This window comes from Carassius gibelio, chromosome A7 (assembly GCF_023724105.1).
Source record: "Carassius gibelio isolate Cgi1373 ecotype wild population from Czech Republic chromosome A7, carGib1.2-hapl.c, whole genome shotgun sequence".
Classification (NCBI taxonomy): domain Eukaryota; kingdom Metazoa; phylum Chordata; class Actinopteri; order Cypriniformes; family Cyprinidae; genus Carassius; species Carassius gibelio.
The window spans coordinates 23,298,545-23,320,385 of record NC_068377.1 but is presented as its reverse complement, the minus strand read 5'-3'; the positions used below and the strand labels follow the sequence as shown (position 1 = coordinate 23,320,385).

General features: G+C 38.6%; 1 protein-coding gene and 1 long non-coding RNA gene across 2 annotated transcripts in view; one reads left to right on the top strand and one right to left on the bottom strand.

The window, feature by feature from the left end:
- The first annotated feature begins 6,637 nt into the window (after window positions 1-6,637).
- LOC128016863 (uncharacterized) lies at window positions 6,638-9,641 on the top strand. The gene is made up of 2 exons (XR_008184304.1): window positions 6,638-6,771; window positions 9,030-9,641. It is a non-coding gene; the product is annotated as an uncharacterized LOC128016863 (long non-coding RNA).
- Window positions 9,642-18,655: 9,014 nt separating this feature from the next.
- The window catches only part of LOC128016311 (iroquois-class homeodomain protein IRX-6-like), a 4,879-nt gene continuing 1,693 nt past the window's right edge, over window positions 18,656-21,841 (bottom strand). Inside the window, exons 3-7 of the mRNA XM_052600796.1 lie at window positions 21,401-21,510; window positions 20,991-21,286; window positions 20,238-20,870; window positions 19,593-19,707; window positions 18,656-19,130 (exon numbers count right to left, since the gene is read on the bottom strand). Of these exons, the coding sequence (XP_052456756.1) occupies window positions 19,598-19,707; window positions 20,238-20,870; window positions 20,991-21,286; window positions 21,401-21,510 (1,149 nt within the window). The 3' untranslated portion in view covers window positions 18,656-19,130; window positions 19,593-19,597. The remainder of the gene's footprint in view (window positions 19,131-19,592; window positions 19,708-20,237; window positions 20,871-20,990; window positions 21,287-21,400; window positions 21,511-21,841) is intronic.

Here is a 21,841-nt window from a genome sequence, read left to right as displayed (position 1 = left end):
TTTTCTTTCAGAGGGAAGGGTTTCTCCATGACTCTTTTTTTAGTTTTTATGTGTGTCATGTTTTAAGAAAACCAACATGGTTATACTTTAGGACGAATAAACTTCAGGCTCATTTCTTATGTACTGTCAGGGAAACAAAATAATCTTTTGTCATATAAATCTAGACATATATGCATGAATATGTATAATACACATGAACACACATAGCGGATGAACTGTGGATAACGATGAATGGTGTAAATGATCAAATAGATGATAAAAAATGATGCGAAACGTATAAGACCAGTGACTGATTTGTGCAGGGGTGAGTTTCAGTGCACTGAGATTTTGGTGTGGCTATGGCAGTGTGTGTGTGTGTGTGTGTGTGTGTGTGTGTGTGTGTGTGTGTGTGTGTGTGTGTGTGTGTAATGAATGAATGAGACTAGCAGGTCTGTGCGGGACCGCATGTTTACCTGAGTCTGTTCTCTCTCTGTCACTCTTATGGGCTGTTGCCAGAGCTGTCAGAGTTAAGTGAAACTCCATGTTGTGACTGGAGAGATCGGTCTCTAGAGGTCAGTGCAGTTCCACTAGTGACAGCTGCACTCACAGACCTGCTGTAGAGCCAACATGGCCGCCCAGACACTGGATGATCCTGGTGAGGAATGGGGAGGGCAAAATAATTAAAGCAAGGATCAGATATGTTTCCATGACAAGCAGTCACATTCACACACAGACAGACAGAGAGAAAAACAAACTCACAGAGGAGTACAGCCCTCTAGGGTCCCTGACCTTGTCTCTAAAAATGTTGCTGTGTGTGATGGTGGAGAGCTCATGAATGAATGTAAATGAAGGACTGCTGTGTGGTTAATTCAAAGCTCTGGACTGCTCAGTCTATGAATATTATAGGTTTGAATAACTGATTTATTAGTTAAACAGTATTTATGTTTGTTCCCCTATGTTTGGAGTCTCTGTTGTCTTTATATTTAATAGTAATAATGATAGTAATAAAATAATAATAGAAATAATTGTTGCAGATAATCACAAATACAGCTAAATATAACACACACACACACACACACACATGCAGCTAATTATTAAATTAATTGTGGTAGTAATAAATAAATAAATAATTGTTGCAGATAATCACTAGACCAAATATAACTTATTAATTGAATTTACTAAATGAAATGTATTATTGTTATTGAAAGAAAGAAATAAAAGTAAATCTTGTCAATAATCAAATACAAATAATAGCCAGTTAGTTATTATTCAAATAGTAGTAGTAGTAGTAGTAGTAGTAGAAGAAATCAATTAAAATAATTTCAACATAAAAAAAACAGCCAAAATATAATTGCCAGTAAATTAAATGCTTTATAATTTATAGTTCTGTCAAATGATTTATCACAAAAAATTGCATCCAAAATAAAAGTTTCTGTTTACATAATATATGTATGTGTACTGTGTATATTTATTATTTATAAATAAATACATACACATACAGTATATATATTGAAAATATTTACATGTATATAGTATACATATATATTCTTATATGTTATATTATATATCATATATAAATACATTTTGTATATAAGCATATTTATGTATTAACATATTTTCCTTAAATATATACATGCGTGTGTTTGTATTTATATACATATAATAAATATATTATTATAGTATTACATTTAATGTTATAGTAATTAACTAGTTTTATTTGTATTAGTGATTATTGGCAACAATTTTTACTGTTTATTATTATTATTATGAACTGCATGAAGCAACTATGCCCTGTTCGACACTTTTTGAACTAATGTATTTTAAACAAGAGCGCTGCAGTTGTATTTGACAGAAGTTTAAAGAGTTTGGCCACTCCATAGGATTGCACAATCCACTCTTCCATTTCTGTCTGGATTTTAAACAGCACATTTTTATCTTCTGCTGAATTGCAAGATGAGAATAGGGCGAATGCACCTCCATCCCTTTATCGTAATGTCATTATGTCCAGTTAGTTTTAAAAAGCCCTTTCTTGTAAACATTTACAGTGTGGGGCACAAAGGGAGCTGCTGTTCCCCTTGCTCTGTTTGTATTGTGGTTTTGGTCACATTGGACTTCAACTGACGTGTCTACAGAAAACGGGTGGCAGAAACGTGGCCTGCTTTGCCAAGTTTTAAAATTAGCAACAAATTTAATATGTTCTATGCTAGCGTCCCCTGCCACAGAGATTGCGAAAATGCGTTTCTAGTTTGTTGTGAGGTCTCAATGAATGACCACAGAGAGGCAGAATCTGAGAGAAATGCATAACAGATGCAAGAAGCATCAGGAGAAGAGAGCTAGATCTCAGGACCACCAAATACGTTCTGCTCCTATAGTGATCTAAACACTTCCCGCTCCACCATACTTAGTGCGATCTAAATGACAGAACCATGCTCCCGTTAATGGCATAATAGTGATTTATCCATCTCATTTTGAGGATTGCTATCCCCATAACTCCTAATACAGAGGGAAATATGTATTTTGGATAATGCACCACTGCCATAAGGCCTTATGTGCAGTTTAAGCATGGGAAGGAACATATTACTGTCATAAATCTACATCTCATAACCTGCTGCATGAGAAGACATGGAGATATTAGAATTAGGAATGACTGGGAATAAGTAAAATTAAATATGAGAAATAGAGTTCACACATTGATACCAGGCTGCTAACTTTTATTTTACAGCTTTTAAGCAGTGTTTTATTAAAGATGTTCTGATGATATTATCTTATTTTCACCTTTTACCCAGCCATTCTTACTTGCTATTTGCATTAACTGCTTCTTTTTCATATTTTTTTTCTCCCTATCAGCTTTGCATTCTGTCAGTCTTGGAAATAAAATCTACAGTTTTAAATATATTAAATGCTGTTTCCATATAAGTCATAGTTGTCTGTTGGCTCAACAAGATAGACGGCTTGAATATGTTATGAAATGACAGTCAAAAATGAAAACTCTGTTTATAATAATATAATGTAATATAATATAATATAATATAATATAATATAATATAATATATATATATATATATACATATATATATATATATATATATATATATATATATATATATATATATATATATATATATATATTACTACTGTCAACTATTAAGTTACCAGCATTCTTCAAAATACATCCTTTTGTGCTCAACCAGAACAATCAAACTCGGATCAGGGCTAAACTCATTCAGAAACAACAGGTTTTTTAGACTTTAAGGGTTGAGCAAATGATGACAGAATTTACATTTTTGGGTGAACTATTCTGTGTCATAAATGGAAGCTTTAGCCTAAGTTCTGCCAGGAAGACTCAATCACTTCGTCACTAATTACCTTCATCATTATCCAATCACGTCTTTATACTCCTGTATAAAAGATCGTACTTACACATGTTTGAGTTCGCAGATGCCAACGCGACAACAACCGCAGATTCCGACGCGATTGTACTTGCTCAAGCTGTTGTGTTTATTCATCTACTTGCTGTAATTAAGTTCGTGCCCCGCAAACTATCTAGAGTTCGACGTTCCTCTAAGATGCACACGGGATCGTTGGCTTAGCTCTGTGTCGCGGTGATTATCTGCAGTCGTTTGTGTTGGATGATTTACAAGCTTTTCTCGGCAGAGGATGTGAACATTGGCGGAGTTCCGTGTGCTTCCAGGCCAGGGTTGCCAGGTTCTCAAAACCACCAGTTACTACTTTAAAAAAAAAAAAAAAAAAAAAAAAAAAAAAAAAAAAAAAAATAGCCCAATCGCGTTCAAAAGGGATTTATGGTAGAATTCACATTCTAGGGGCTATATATAACACTATTGGGGTCACCTCAAACCCAGGACAGAAAAGGCAACCCACACAAAAAAAAAAACGGTCTTGGCAACGCTGGTGCTTTCCGAGATGTCGCGTCAGTGCTGCTTGGGTCTCAACACCTGAAAAGACTTTGGTCTCAATCAACAAATATTCATCTGTACGCTCACGTGAACCTGCAGCAATGAAGTTTCTCCGGACCAGCAGACAGAATTAAGGCTGCCAGTCTCTTCGGCATCTCGCCTCCATCACTTCACAAGTCTACAGCATTATAAGTATCATTTTGTTCTATGCACTTGCGGCGCCTGGGCATTAATTTATTCTCTGCAAGGATTTATACTTGCACGTTCAAATAAAACACTGGGCGTTTCGTGCTTGTTTATTGACTTGCACAGCATAATTAAGATGTTGATCATAGTGCATGCAATTTTCTGAATTTCTTCGTAATGAGGCACTTTAAGGCTCATCATAAACGCTACAATCTTTATACTGATAAAGATTTTTCGCATTTCTTAAAAAAAAAAAAAAAAAAAAAAAAAAAACCTCTGTCTAGCACACTTGAGATTCGCTGTTTTAATCCTATGCTTTAATATTTTGCTTATCCAGTCTTTCATTTGCGTTATTCCTGAAAGTTCATACTCTAATGGGATTCTATGGTTGCAGATGCAGGGAACCGCTGCTCTCACCTCATCTTTACGTGGCTTACTCTTGGGCTAGTGAATCATGAACACCGGATCTACCAAGCTGATGCGTATATGGACCCTTCTTTTGAGTCGTAGGTAAGATTCGGCTCAATGCTCCGTCAGCTGGCATATAACTCCACGTGACACGAGTTGCTGCTGACCTTATTTCAGAGTAGTGACAGATCTCCAGTTTAAACCGAATATTAATTAGCAGGCATGGTTTGTTTGCACTCCTGGTCTCCGTCTCAAGGTGCGGTCACACTAGACTTTAAACATGCAAAATTATTTCGAACGCCACTGCGAATATGGGCGGGAACAAGATAAAACAGTCTCCCCTCAATTATCACAAGATGGATTATGTGCGCTAGCACTGTGTCTTTTGCAACGGCGTCAAAAGCGTTTTATTATATTGTAACGTTACTCTGTATCTCTCTATAAATATATACACCCTAAGGGGAGGAGGGGGAGAAGAGAGAGAGAGAGAGGAAAAAAAAAAAAAAAAAAAAAAAAATATATATATATATATATATATATATATATATAAAACGTTGTCATTTCAATGTATCACCTGTTCCCGTCGACACTACAAACCATGCAGCTTTTACATTATAAATCTTTTAATGTATTATAAACTAGGACCCTGTGCAACAGCTAAAGTATATAGCGCTTCCTTTTTGAATTTTTGTACAGAGGCCATGCAGCAATGTATCGCTCTTCTACTGGTCCACATCCTCACGTTATGCAAATTCCCTGGTCCGAGTTCACCAAACTTGAACTTTGGAACGCAGCGAATGCGAAATTTTTCGCATAAGCTTGCGTTTCCGGTCCGACGCATTCGCATGCGTATGAATGGAAGTCAATGGAGAGAAAAGTGCAGTGTGACCGCCCATCACTCATAACTAACTAACGTCTGGAGGGGCGCGTTAAGTAGGTTCTGCTCATGCTGTCAAACTGACCTCATCAGAAAAATTATTCGTTACAGGGTGGAAATATTCAGAATTTGATAAGATTGTTAAGACAAACAACGTTTAATTGTTTACATCAAGATTAGCAATGTGTGCTAGTAAGTCAATTCGACTTATGCGTATTTTAAACTTAACCTCTGATACCTCAACTTAATATTAAAAAAAATAAAATAAAATAAAAAAAAAAAAAAGAAAATTGGGGAGTGACAGTTAAGGGGTTAAGCTACAATCAAGGCTTGTTTATATTCGCGCATCTACTGGTGTTGGTTCATCACTCTTACTCGGCTGTTGCGCCTTTCACCTTACACTTTTAAACTTTCAGACAGCTGTGCCCTCAGCCAACCCGGATTCTTCAGTCTGCCCTCCGTTAGCAGACATAATACTAAACGAAGTGCTACGTCAGCTGGAAATCACATTTCTAAGGCGCCGCTCCCTCTACAATCAAGCCTACACGTTTGCATGGTCCGCTTCTAATGTTTTTCCTTCCAATTTTTGTGTTCCTATTCTAATTTCGACCGTTGCTCCTTTCTTGTCAAAAAAAATAAAAAAAAAAAAAAAAAAAAAAAAAAATAATCGCAATCTTAATTTCTCTATTCGCAGACTCCTTGCCAGCATCTAATCCACGCTAAATTTTATAATCAAATTTTCAAGCCTTTTGGTTATTCAGTTCTATTACTACTTGAGGGGTTAGCTAAATCTTCCAACAAATTAAAGACAAATGTCTGCCTATTACCCTGCCCATATTGCAAAATGAATTACTTCCATCTGCTACGGCCTTCCTTCAAAGTACCTCAATATTCTTCTGGAGGCAGTGTTTATCTGCTTTCTACAGGTTATGCTTCCAGGGGAATTCACTTCAAACCAATCAATTTGATCCTGCTCGCGGCATTTCCTTCAGATCTATGATTTTGACCAAAAATTCTTCACACTCTCCTCAAGCACTCAAAAACCGATGTGCAAGGTTCTGGTGTCACCTTAACAATTCTAAAATCAATAATCCTGTCCCTTCTCTGCATGGTGAAATTTCTTAAAAATCCGACCTAGAATTTCTAAAACGCACCAGCTCTATTTTTCCTAACGGAGCCCCCTTTCCAAGGCTGTTTAGAACTCACTTAACCACTGTTCTCAAAGCTGCAGTCTATCTACTGGCCATTCATTCAGAATTGGGGCAGCTACTTCAGCAGCTGAATGAAGGATCTCTACATCAGCTGTTAAGATCATGGGCAGATGGTCTTCCTAAGCATTTGAATCATACATCAGACCTGATTCAAAACCATTATTGAAGCTCAGCAAGCTCTCCTGTAACTAATCAGGTAAATTCATGCAATTACTGGTGGTGGTGTTACTATATCTGTATGGTCTTTCAAGGCCTGTCTGTGTCTGCCTATCGTGACTATTTCTGTACGGTCTATTGAGACCTGTCCGTGTCCGGCTATCATGGCTATTTTTCTGTATGGTCTATCAAGGCCTGTCCCATGTCTGCCTATTGTGGCTATCTGTGTCTGGCCTATCGTGACTATTTCTGTACGGTCTATTGAGACCTGTCCGTGTCCGGCTATCATGGCTATTTTTCTGTATGGTCTATCAAGGCCTGTCCCATGTCTGCCTATTGTGGCTATCTGTGTCTGGCCTATCGTGGCTATTTCTGTACGGTCTATCGAGACCTCTCCGTGTCCGGCTATCATGGCTATTTTTCTGTACGGTCTATCAAGGCCTGTCCCATGTCTGCCTATTGTGGCTGTCTGTGTCTGCCTATCGTGGCTATTTCTGTACGGTCTATCGAGACCTGTCCGTGTCCGGCTGTCATGGCTATTTTTCTGTACGGTCTATCAAGGCTTGTCCCATGTCTGCCTATTGTGGCTATCTGTGTCTGGCCTATCCTGGCTATTTCTGTACGGTCTATCGAGGCCTATCTGTGTCTGGCTATAATGGCTATTTCTGTACGGCCTATCGAGGCCTGTCCGTGTCTGCCTATCGTGGCTGTCTGTGTCTGGCCTATCGTGGCTATTTCTGTACGGCCTATCAAGGCCTGTCTGTGTCCGGCCATCATGGCTATTTTTCTGTATGGTCTATTGAGGCCTGTCCTGTGTCTGCCTATTGTGGCTATTTCTGTACGGCCTATTGAGGCCTGTCTGCGTCTGCCATTGTGGCTGTCTGCGTCTGGCCTATCGTGGCTATTTATGTACGGCCTATCGAGGTCTGTCTGCGTCTGCCTATCGTGGCTAATCATGGTCTATCGAGGCCTGTCTTGCGTCTGCCTATCGTGGCTGTCTGCGTCTGGCCTATTGTGGCTATTTATGTACGGTCTATCGAGGCCTGTCTGTGTTGGCTATCATGGCTATTTCTGTACGGTCTATCGAGGCCTGTCCGTGTCTGCCTATCGTGGCTGTCTGCGTCTGGCCTATTGTGGCTATTTCCGTTGGTCTATCAAGGCCTGTCCGTGTCTGGCTATCATGGCTATTTTTCTGTATGGTCTATCAAGGCCTATCTGTGTCTGGCCATCATGGCTATTTCTGTACGGTCTATCAAGGCCTGTCTGCGTCTGCCTATTGTGGCTGTCTGTGTCTGGCCTATCGTGGCTATTTATGTATGGTCTATCGAGGCCTGTCTGTGTCTGGCTATCATGGCTATTTTTCTGTACGGTCTATCGAGGCTGTCTGTGTTCTGCCTATCATGGCTATTCTGTATGGTCTATCGAGGCCTGTCTGCGTCTGCCTATCGTGGCTGTCTGCGTCTGGCCTATCGTGGCTATTTCTGTTGGTCTATTGAGGCCTGTCTGTGTCTGCCTATCGTGGCTGTCTGCGTGAGGCCTATCGTGGCTATTTATGTTGGTCTATCGGGGCCTGTCTGTGTCTGCCTATCGTGGCTGTCTGCGTCTGGCCTATCGTGGCTATTTATGTACGGTCTATTGGGGCCTGTCTGTGTCTGCCTATCGTGGCTGTCTGCGTCTGGCCTATCAGGCTATTTATGTTCGGCCAATTGGGGCCTGTCCGCGTTTGCCTATCGTGGCTGTCTGCGTCTGGCCTATCGTGGCTATTTATGTTCGGCCTATCGAGGCCTGTCCGTGTCTGCCTATCGTGGCTATTTCTGTTGGTCTATCGAGGCCTGTCTGTGTCTGCCTATCGTGGCTATTTCTGTTGGTCTATCGAGGCCTGTCTGTGTCTGCCTATCGTGGCATTTCTGTTGGTCTATCGAGGCCTGTCTGTGTCTGCCTATCGTGGCTATTTCTGTTGGTCTATCGAGGCCTGTCTGTGTCTGCCTATCGTGGCTATTTCTGTTGGTCTATCGAGGCCTGTCTGTGTCTGCCTATCGTGGCATTTCTGTTGGTCTATTGAGGCCTGTCTGTGTCTGCCTATCGTGGCTGTTTCTGTTGGTCTATTGAGGCCTGTCTTTGTCTGCCTATCGTGGCTATTTCTGTTGGTCTAACGAGGCCTGTCCGTGCCTGCCTATCGTGGCTGTCTGTGTCCTGCCTACCGTTGCTGTCTGTGTCTGGCCTATTTCTGTTAAACTTAAGAAGTTTAATCTAACGTCATTATACTGGTCATGCTAACTCTCTTTCTATTTCTTCCAGGAACCTTAGGATTCACAACTGGTGGGTATACTTCATCTACTTTATTTTGGGGGGAAGGCTGGCCCCGTCTGGAGGTCTCATAATCCACCTAATTTTGGGGGTCTGCTGCGCCCCTGCCTTCGTCTTCAGGCAGGAAATGCAGATTCGCTACCCTCGGATTACGAACCATGGACGGGGCCTTCCGCCAAAGAAATTTATAATTGTGCTCGCTGAGCTGTCAATAAATGTATGCTTCGTACATTCCTCTATCTCCCGAGTCTTTCTGGTAGAAATGGAAGCTTTAGCCTAAGTTCTGCCAGGAAGACTCAATCACTTCGTCACTAATTACCTTCATCATTATCCAATCACGTCTTTATACTCCTGTATAAAAGATCGTACTTACACATGTTTGAGTTCGCAGATGCCAACGCGACAACAACCTCCACCCTCCCCACCACCACCAGGATGGTCCTGTCCTTACCTTCCAGGGGGGGTCTGCTGCGCCCCTGCCTTCGTCTTCAGGCAGGAAATGCAGATTCGCTACCCTCGGATTACGAACCATGGACGGGGCCTTCCGCCAAAGAAATTTATAATTGTGCTCGCTGAGCTGTCAATAAATGTATGCTTCGTACATTCCTCTATCTCCCGAGTCTTTCTGGTAGAACTGATTTTACACACATTTTCACAATATTCTTTCCAGAGATTATCATCATTATTGCCTCTCTTGTCTCTCTAGTATTAGGAATACCTGTAGAAGGCAGAAGTGTGTGTACTGAGCTTGCAGTTCAAACTTGAACCAGTAGGGGGAGTGAGCCACTGATTTATTTCCCCCATTTCTAAAGTGAAAAACTTTGCTGATAACCCCTCATTATGTATGATGCTGGAGAAATGTGTCACTTATTATTTTTGGCCAGCCACATCAAGGGCTTCTATAAAGAATCATTTATAATGCAAAAGATAAGCGTGTTCCAATTACCAATTGCCCTCGAACAGCTCATGAGAGCTGATTATATGTGACTTCACATCAGGTCGTAAATATTTGTCAGCCCACCTTTGAAACAGGCAAGCTGTGGCGCTGTCAGCCCGCCCACATGAAAGGGTGAATGGAAACGTTTAGGGTTGGGAGCCGAATCAGTCATAGCTGGAATGAGATGGCCAATAAAATGCATAATTACGATGCTCTGTCATTGGCCTCAGCCCAGAGGGGTTTTTTAACTAGGCGAAAAATCCCACACGCGCATAATGGGCCTTTTTTATGGTAGTCTAGTCTAAAAGTGAGCTGTGACAATGTGTGGTCTGCATTCAGTGCCCAAGGCTGCTGGGATATGCTGTTTACCTAGAAGAGTATGTAGGCGTGTTGCAACGGCCTCTTGTTGATTACACCGTCTTCTGGAATACATGATTCCAAAGCAGTGTCATAATGACATGCTACCAGCGTAACCCTTCACTCTCACCTGCCTCCTTTGGAAACATGGCTTGCTGTGAGTTGCAGATAATTGTCACGAGTTTATGGTAAAGTTTCCAGGGGTTTTATGGAAATGAGTGTGTTGAGAAGTGTTTTATAACTTCATGAACTGTTACTTCTGCAGTAAGAGAGACTGAATATCATTACTGAAAAGTTTTGGATTTCTTTAATGGAACAGATTTGCTTTCATTCTCAGCCTCATCCTAATAAAAGTTGATGGATGGTAAAGCTAGGCAGAGATTCCTCTCTGTCAGAATAGTTTGTGTTTGACTACCTTACACAGTGAAGAGATTCCCACAGAGCTGCAGACCCCTAGCAGGGAGAGTGAAGGAAGGTATGAAGAAGCCGAACTGTAGCACAAACCTGCTGTGAATTTCCACTGATTAGGCCTGAGCTATTCTCTCGAAAGGGTTCTTATCTGTTAGACATTGTCATTTCTCATTTGAACACACTGTAACTAATTACAATGGTGGGATTTTGAGGTTTTACATTCGTAGGATAATGTTTGGTTTGAGATATTTTGGGAAGTTATATGCATGCTGAATAACATATTCTGGGGAAAGGCTGGAAGAAAAAAAAAATCTGAATATCATCCATGAATTCTTTACTCTCTCACCCAAATCTTTGGCAGCTAAATTTCTGCTAGGGGTTGAGAAGAGGGAGCGGCATTCTTTCTGTCTTATCATATATTATATACAGACATAAATACACATGAGGTACAGTTATGTAGAAAAGGCATTTCTTAGTAATTACAGTTCGCAGTAATGGAAAACAGAACACTCAGATTCATAGATATGTATGTATATGTATAGTCAGCATTTATAGATATTTAAGAGTTTTGGGTCAGTAAGCTATTTGAAAAACTTTAATCAGCAAGGATGTATTAAATTGATCAAAAGCAACAGTAAATTATTTAATAATGTTAAAAAAAGACTTATACTGTATTTCAAATAAATGCAGATATTTTAAACTTTTTTTATCAAAGAATACTGAAATTAGATTAGACTGCACATCCGTTTTGTTTCTAGAGCAACAAATCATCATATTAGAATAACTGCAGGAATAAATTTCATTTTATTTAAACAGAAAACAGTTATTTTAAATTGTTGTAATATTTCACAAACGCATGAGATAAAAAAAAGAAAAGAAAAACTTATTGACCCCAAACTTTTGAACAGCTGTGTGTTTGTTTATATATATATATATATATATATATATATATATATATATATATATATATATATATATATATATATATCTTTTGGGAATTCTGTATACGGCCCTGTTGGTCTATACACAGTAGCCAGAGCAAGAGATACATTAGATTTCTTTTGCATGTCTGACAGTGTAACATTTAGCAGAGGTATTTCCAAAGAGTTAAACCTGTATCCTGTTTTCTGGGTAACATTGAGAATATCACTATATATTGTTGCAACACCTCCGCCACGACCATTCTGACAGGGCTCATGCTTACAAAGCTTTACAAAGCTTTCTCACTTCTCAAGACATCCACCGTCAATCACATATTGCACAGCACTTTAATTGCACTATAACCTGTAGTCAAACACGCTCAAACCGCGCTCTAACTACGCACATCTTAGCATGTTAGGCAAATAGGCTACCATGTTATGACATCAAATATTTTAATATTTGACTAAATTTGTATTTAATTATAAGGCTGCATGTCCACCATTATTCAATCAATGAACAAATTATATAACGAGCATTTAGCCTACATTATGAAAGAATGTCACTGAATTCAATCCAGCATAAGAGTAAGCACTCTAAAAAAGCTATAAGTTATAATCATTGATGTTGTCTGCAGTGTATAATGAATTCATCTCATATTAACATCGCATGCACATCTGCAGTTTGCTGTTTCTGATGAGAGAATTTGCAAATGTGCACTGACCAAAACTTTTGCTTATCAGCTATGTTAAAGGGGTCATATGATGTTGCTAAACAGAACATTATTTTGTATATTTGGAGTAATGCAATGTGTTTATGCAGTTTAACGTAAAATAAATTACATTATTTTCCACATACTGTACATTATTGTATCTCCTCTTTCTAAAACACCTTGATTTTTGAAACAGGCGTATCGCGCTGCATAAACATAAAACCATGTCTGCATTTGTGATTGGAGAAACAACAAGCGCTACTCTACACTGCTCAAAACTTGTGTTTGAAACATCAGTGACAAATTCTTTACATATATATATATAAAAAAAACTTACTTACAGGCTGTGAGTCAGAAATCCCAGACTGTCCTTGCAAAATTGCAACTGCCCCACTTTATAGAAACACCCTCTGATGTCACATGGACTACTCTGATGATGTTTTTCTTACCTTTCTGGACATGGACAGTGTACCGTTCACACTGTCTAAATGGAAGGACTGAGAGTTCTCAGACTAAATCTAAAATATCTTAAACTCCAAAGATATCAAAGACTCCAAAGTTCCAAAGATAAACGGAGGTCTTACGGGTTTGGAACAACATGACATAATTTTGCTATTTGGGTGAACCAACCCTTTAACTTTTATAAAGAATATCTCTTTGGATTTGAGACTTTAGTCTTTGCAACTTTACAGATCTTCTTTATAAACCAAGAGCTGATATCACTTCAAGGAGAAAGGAAAAATTTCAAGGAGAAAGGAAAAATTTCAATCGCAGCAATTGAGTTTTACTGTTTCAAATTACATTCAGTCGATCTTTGGCAGTAGCTTTTTTAGCTTAGCTTAGCATAGATCATTGAATCTGATTAGACCGATTGCAATTTACTCAAAAAAGTTTCAATATTTTTTCCTATTTAAAACTTGACTCTTCTGTAGATACATCGTGTACTAAGAGTGACAGAAAATGAAAAGTTTTCTAGGCCGATATGGCTAGGAACTATACTCTCATTCCAGCGAAATGATCAAGGAACTTTTCTGCCGTACCATGGGTGTAGCAGGCGCAGTGATATTACGCAGCAACTCTGCTATTGCTACAACTACACAAACTAGTTGGGAACTATTTTCAGGTCCTGCGTAATATCACTGCGCCAACTGCACCTATGGCAGCAAAGTTACTTGATTATTACGCCATGCCAAGTTAAGATAAGATTTAGGTAGAAGTAGTAGACTAATAGTGTGAGATTTATCTAGTTCAAGGTACAGTTAGTTACATGTGTTATATCCTCTACATTAGGCAGTACTCGATCATTGAAGGATAACAGCCCTCAGCCAGGAGAGGGTCCAGTCATTCAGGTCACCGAGAGTGTAAAGGAATGAAAATGCACTGTCCACACTCAAGGCACACAAAGCTAGATTTTCATCGAGCTCTTTGGTCCACAGTGAGGAGCCCATAATTATCTTCGACAAAACTCATTAGCAAGGTCCTTGTAGCAACATCGGCAACCAGGAATTCCATGAGGAGAGACATGCACAGAAACAAAGCCCTGGACTCATTTCACTGCGCCCTTTGACAAAATTTAATGAAGTGTGTTCATTGTCCCCTCATCAATATTTAAAACCTAAGCCATCATTACCGAGACCCTCTCTCATATGCCCTCTGTGTGGGACACTTCAAAAGGTGCCTTCACTTTAGCTCTTTTGTCTGAATTTGGGCACATTGTTTTAAGAGATGTTGTTGTTGTTGTTGTTGTTGTTATCATCATGGGTCCTATTAGTATACATTGACCATTGCTATTCTGTCAGAACCAGTTTAGCTGGTTTAACATCACAATCATATTCTCTGCAAGCAAACAGTCTGAGGTGAGAGCAAAAATCATAACGTAATGTTCAATTGTTAACCCTCCTCTGACCTTTAACACAAATAATTGCGGTGTTGTCAATTATAGTCAGGTTCTTCACTGACTAGCAGAGAATATGATATACCAGTGATTCTTGAGTACTGGGACTGGAAAGAAAAGTATATGTATCAAGGAATTAGTTTAGACTTATCTGTTCAATATGTTTATGGTTGGTTGCAATCTCCTGCTGCTTTGATTTTCTCAAACAAAAACAAACATTTCCCCCCCTTTTGCCTATTATATAGTATTAGTCAACAACCATAAGATACAAAAATAATGTCCCAAATATTATGTATAGTACCAAATCTAGCATTCATTGTGAATTGATGTTGGCACTGACAACTTATTTTGTATGTCACACGTATGAAATGCTGTAGACTTTTAAATGGTTAGTTCACTCAAAACTGAAAATTCTGTCAGTAATTACTCACCGTCATGTCGTTCCAAACCTGTAAGACCTTCATTCATCTTCAGAACACAAATTAATATTTTTTTTTTTTTTCATGAAATCTGAGAGCTTTCTGACCCTGCATAGACAGCAAGGAAACTATACAACGATCAAGGCCAGAAAGTTAGTAAGGACATCATTAAAATACTCCATGTGACCTCAGTGGTTCAACCTTAATTTTATGAAACTACGAGGATAGTTTTTGTGTGCATAGAAAACTAAAATAATGATTTCATTCAATAATTTATTCTCTTCCATGTCAGGGAACCTGCTGGTTGATGTGGGAATGTAGCTGCATTAAAACGTAGCAGGTAGATAAAGTTGTGCCAGTCAAATCAGTGATTGAATCATTTGACAAGTCTTGCTCCTACATTAAACCAGAAATTTTCTTCTGTGGGTCACAGCAGCTGTGCCCCTTAGTTACTAAATATTTTTCTTTTGGTCCTCTACATCAAAATACTTTGCTTCACATATGTTTCAAGATACAGTTATTTGCCAGATCCCATCCCATCTTGACTGTGGATATCACCTGCTAAATGCAATTTTAAATCGACTTTACTCCTTGAATTAAGGTTCGAAAGATTAATGTTGGCTAATCAGTCATCTTTCAGAGTCATTCACGGGTCATACAATGAATACTGACAACCTTAAAATTATGTGCAAGTGACAATAAACGTTTAAAAAAACAAGTCTCAGTTGCAGTGTTGCTCTAAACGTAAGTTTGTGACTATAAAGGCTTATTGCAGATTTACAATTTGTTTGCAATAGATTTTACACAGATTTGGTCATTTGAATGTTTTATAAAAGGCCAATTAAAAACACTATGGTGGACTAATTGTCATGCATCTCTTAATTTCTTAACATTAAGTACGTAATGATGTAAACAAAGATTGATTTTATGCTGCAGTGTTATGCCTTTTTTTATTAGAATGGAAGCGTTGCTGTTTTGTCGCGTCGCTACACGATGCGAGCGGGACTGAGCTGGAACACAGCTGAAGAGCAGTAGAGCAGAAGAAAGACTGTCAGCGGGAGGTTTGACGTCACACTTGCGGATCAGAGCTGTGTGTATCAGGCCCGGTCATGACAGAGGACGTGCCTCATCCACAAACTAAAGCGCGCGCCCATTCTCCTGTCACTGTCGGCCATTCCATTGACTTATTGTTTTGTAATGATCCACGGACATTTTCACAAACCTTTCTGCAAGACATTAAGATGTTTTCCCCCTTAGGTTCTTAGACTGGTCTGATGCGTAGTAAAGCAAAACCTTACCCAAACATATTTCATCTCAACGATTCAAGTGACCAGATTTAGTGCCACGTTAAAAATGACACTTAGTCCTTCAGCTTTTTTGTTTATCCGTCATGCAGTGTTGTTTATTTCTTGCGTCTTTATTATTGGAGATTAGCGGAAATCTGTTTTGGATTAGGCTGCTATCAACAGCCCGTGATTAAACTATAGCGCAACGCAGTGAGATGACATAGCCATGACACTGTTTATCTATCTATCTATCTATCTATCTATCTATCTATCTATCTATCTATCTATCTATCTATCTATCTATCTATCTATCTATCTATCTATCTATCTATCTATCTATCTATCTATCTATCTATCTATCCTCCCTCAGATTAAAATATGATCAACAATTTAAATGTTTGGTGTATTCGGCGTTTTCAGGATCATTATTATAATGCCATTTACATTTAATGCACTCTGCATAATGCATAGCATGTGTCCCCATGCACCCATCCATTAGACTAATGCACAGTCTGAACAACAGACACGTAGGCTACTCACAGATTCAGGGATGCAGTTCTTTGAAGGGAATAACACATTGTATGACAGGACACATTTCCACTTTCCCCACTTTAAAGCGAAAGCACATTTTAGTCTTATTCTGTCCTCGTTGGTCTAGATTTAAATTGCTGTAAACCAGTTGTAAGACATGCTCTTAATTGATCTATTAGTTGCAGTATGAGCCTGATGCTTTGTGGCAGGAATCCATGCTATTATTTCCGGCTCCCTCAGGTATAGCGCTGCCGCACTAATCCCATTGCACATGCATCATTACCTTCAATAATGTTTGGCAGCTCTTCTTTACAGCTCCCTTTTTAATTACCTTTGCTTTAAATATTTAACACGCGGGAAGCGTCTTTATCCGGCCGGTGCACAAGCTGTATCGCTCTTGTCAATTCAAAACCAGAGTGTATAATTCACTTTTTTTTCACGTGTGATTTTGTGTTGCAGGTAAAGTGATTGATCATATGTGGGATAGCAAGCTGAACTTTGCTATTACTATGCATTACACAATGGTTTTTCGAATCTTTCAAGTTTCTCTCATCATGCAAATCTCACACTCCTTGTTTTGTTTTTTGTTTTTTTTCTTTTTTTTTAATCAAAACAGTATTCAGAATATGATTTTGAGAGATTATATTTAGGGAGATTTGTAGAAATAGATCTCGCCTGTTGGACAGATTGCTTGGTAGTGGAGATCCTGAGGGATAATCCAAACGATAGTCCATTGACCTTTAATAAACAAATATATTGGACTTAGAGGCAAAGCATGCCTGTGTCAGGCCTCTTGATATATATATTTTTTGTCTGTATTTTTTTTTTTTTAGTAATACATCTGTTCTACAGCTTTAAATATCCCCCAAAATGTATTCTTACAAGGAATGAAATGTAAGCATTTATGTCACCATATTAAGACGTATTTGACGATTATTATTAATATCATTGTTGTTGTTGTGTAAATTTTAAAACGTATGGACTGGATCATTGTTTATAACTACATTGTTTAATGGCATTTGCTGACGCATTTTTTCCCCATAAGTAAAATCGTGTTAACTCTTATTAGCCTATTAATTATTGCGATATCATGACCCTCTTTGTCAATCTAAATTTCCACTGAGGAATTCTGCGCCGCAAAAAGTGACATCAACAGCCTGCTCGACCCCTTTTCAGTTCGACCACAAATTGACCACAGCGCCTTTGAATAAACCTAATACTCTTATTACATGCCTTAATCTTTCAATCCGTCCTGAAATAATGTCTCTTTCGACGGCTTAATTTAATGAACCCTGACCAGCAGGTAATCGCTTCAGTCTAGTTCTTTTTATTTTTTTTATTTTATTTTTTTTACTTTTCCGTGATTGATCGCGTTTTTCTTTAACCAAAACGTTTGAAGAACATAGAGCTTCTTTAGCTACTTTTTCGCTAAAGCAACTACACGCCATCAATATTGACATATGAATTAGAAGCGTGATATTATGATTATTTATTTATTTTATTATTATTATTTTTTTTTTTCATGCGTTTAAATATTAAACATTCTGCCAAAGTAATTTGTCTGCTCCACAGGGAAATGGCCTAACACTGTAAATAAGTGAAACATGTTTTTCTCTGTGGTTTTGAACCAGCCCAGCCATTGCTTTACAAGTTTAATTGTGTGCTTAAAGATCTCCTGGGATGCCGGTTCGAGCAATTGACTGATCATCATCAAAACACCTGATGCGCGTTTCATGGAATGGATGCTCCCGTGTAACCTCGGTGTTAACGTCGATCTGGATGATGAAGAACCTGCTCGCCCGCGGTGGAGACAAAGCTGCATTCATAACTAGTTCCTTCTCTCTCTGAGCTTGAACAGTAACAGTGTTGAATGCCAATTCCGATTAAATAATGACAGTGTGGAACTGATGTACCCTTTCTTCACACCCTTGCTGATTCCATTCACGTCGGTGTCTGAATGTATGACCTTCCAGCAATGCCCCGGTTTAAGGCATGGAGTCAAGAGGATAAACTGAACTGTATATAGCTATCTGATTGATTTGTAAACAGAAATCATTAAACAAAAATGTAAAAATTTGTTCTCAGAAAATATTTTATAAATAACAAAACATTTATTCACAGTTTCTTTATATAAACATAGCATACTCCTCAGGAGCACAGTATCGCACCTCATTTATTGTTAATAGGTAAATAAAAGTAAAAAGACTGACTGCAAAAAAGTAAATCACACAACAATAAGCACATGACCACAGAGAAATAAATGAAACACACAACAAAACCTTGAAAGGACACATGGTAACAGATAAATAAACCAGATGGATAACCAAACAATAAATAGATAAATAGAATTACTAAACTACGATTGCCAATGCAAACATACAAAATCACAATTTATTCCCAGACATACACAAAACATTGCATAAAGTTATTGACACCATCAAATCATATTGTGCAAAATTATGGCTGCCTCCAGTTTTCACAGTTCCAGAAAGAGCACACATTTTCGTTGCGCTATTATTTCAAGTGTCTGCTGCCATGGGCTTATAGTTCTTCATTGACTCTGTTCCATAGTGCATAATGATGTAGATCATAAAAATGTCCCCGTGTTTATTGGCATTTCCACAGTCCTAATTCAGAGAGAGAAGGACAATGTATTAGCACAAGGTGATATTGTGAAAGTTGGACTTGGTGAAAATGACAGGCATGATGAAATTGTTTGTTATACAAAATTACAGAACACAGAGTACATGCAAACCTCATTACCTCAAATCACACACACAAACAGATACTAAATGGAAAGATACATTTTGTGTGTGTGTGTGTGTGTGCAATATCTGAAATAACCAAAACAATGAATGGCTGTTGGGTGACAGATATTATGTAATTCTTCATGATTAGATTTATTTTTAGATAACCTGTAACCATACACAATAACTTGGAGATACATTTACATGTTCTGTGCAGATCTTTCTTATTTTGTTTCATATTAAGTATGAAATGTGCATAATCAATGTTATTCTGTTCATAATGGGATCGATAAAATACTTTTTTGTGTGTGTGTGTGTGTGTGTGTGTTTGCTCATGCTCACCTGCCTCACCTCTTCATCACAGGTCTGAATGCTGTGGTTTTGACATCCTGGATTGTTGGACAATTGTCGTTGAGCTCACTGGATTCTGTCTCTGTCTTTCCTGCACTGGTGAAGCCTGTAATACACAAACACAAAAGTTCACAACTGTCAGTAAACTACACAAACAGCACTCAAAACAATTACAAAAGTTGCATTTAATATTTGTTATTTTGCATGTCTGTATGTAATTATTATTATTATTTTTTTAAATAAGGTATTTAGAAAAATTTAAATATAGCATTTAGAATTCCAAACAGGTTATAACTTAGCCTTGCATAACTGTGATTGCTACATGGTCCTGTTACAAAGCGCTGTAAACATGTATATGTATATGTACAGGCATTTATGCATTTTAAATTAATATTACAATAAGTAAAATAAGGTATAGGAACTTTTATTGCTTATTTAGTTATATATGTATATTTGTTGATATGTATATTGTCTGTTTGTTTTTTGGTTTGTATTTGTTTATGTTTGGGACTACGGATGGAAATTAGCATTGTGCTAAATCCGGCGTATTTAGGTTCAACTTTGATTGTACGTTCATGAATATGCACTGTCCCATTTAAATAAATAAATTGAAATTGAAACATAGAAAGGATGTACCTTCCATTGAGGAATACTGGCAGGATTCGGTCAGTCCAGGATAGGCGGAAGAGTGGAGTTGGAGGGACTTGTAGCTCCCACTACTGTATGCCTTGTGTAACCCCTGCAGTCCTTCTTGGTAAAGGCTTTCCATATTGCTTAGGCTGGTAGGGTCCTGAAGGCCCTTTAGCTGTCCACACTGCACTCCTACAACAGTTGGCAACCTGACTCCCTGCATCTGACAGTCCACAGGCCCAGTCCGTACATCCCCACCATGTTGCGTGCCTAATACAACCCCTGCGGCGGCTGTACGTGCCAGCGACCAGATCCGGGGCTTCTCTGATGACTCAAAGTGAGAGAGTGCCACAGTGTTGATAGAGGTGGACTGAGGTGAGGGCTGATGTGGTTTGGAGCCCAGAGAATCCAGGTAGTCAGGGTTTAGAGCCCCCAAACTCTTTAGACCACAGGTAAAAGATGGAAAGTTCGAGTGGAGAGGAAGGTCAGAGTTACAGTCCCTCTTTGGAAGGGAGGAAGTCGAGAGGTCATCTTGACCTGATTTCTCACAGTCACTGTCCAGCTTGTCACAGTCCTCGTCCTCTATGTCATCCAGGTCACTGAACTGCAGGTCCCGCTCATCCTTACCGTCTTTGGAGTCTGTGCAAGAGCAGTAAAAGTTACTGAGTGTGCGTGCACATGCATTTACACACAACAAACACAGTCAAATACGTTTTTAATCTACAGAATTTAATTTAGCTGAGAAGCGTGATGACTTACCTTTGGTAATACTGTCTGGGTCACTCTTATTGAGATCTTCCTTTCTGTCATCGCCCGCTTTGTTTTTGGGGGACCAGGTCATTTTGTTTTCTTTTTTTAGTCTCCTTCTAGCATTGGCAAACCAGGTAGACACTTGCGTGAGAGTCATTTTGGTGATAATGGCCAGCATGATCTTTTCACCCTTTGTAGGATATGGGTTCTTCCGATGTTCATAAAGCCATGTTTTAAGAGTACTTGTTGTCTCCCGCGTGGCATTTTTTCTCCGGGTTGACCCATTAAAATCAACGGTCCCATACCTGAATCAAATTAAAATATGACATCTTTAATATGGTTAACAGAATTTGTATTTAAAGCAATATATTTTATATATCAAAATATCATATTAGAGGTGGGACAGATACAAATCTGACCTGTCATACTGGTACTGGCCCAGTGAGTGGTCATATGGATAGAAGGCAGCAGGCTGGTTTATAGTGAAATGATGACTGCTTGACCCCTCTTTGATTTCATATTGTGGGTTCTAAATAAAAAAGGAAGAAGAAAAAAATCACATTTTAAAATGCGATATAGCTGTCATAAATTACTGGCACTAAGCTAATGACATTTATTATTTACAGTGGAAACAACACTTTATCTCCTTAGCTCCTTAAGGCACTAACTTTATTTTAGACACACATTTGTCTTTATTTATTCCAAACTCAACCAAGTAGGGCTTTTTACAGCAAGCATATGACATACTGTATATGTCGCTTCATTCTCTGTTTATTTCTTCTGATTATTCAAAGTTATTACACCCGACAGCTAGACAGCATGGTCCTCTTAACAAGGCAAAATAATCAATAACAAGCCGT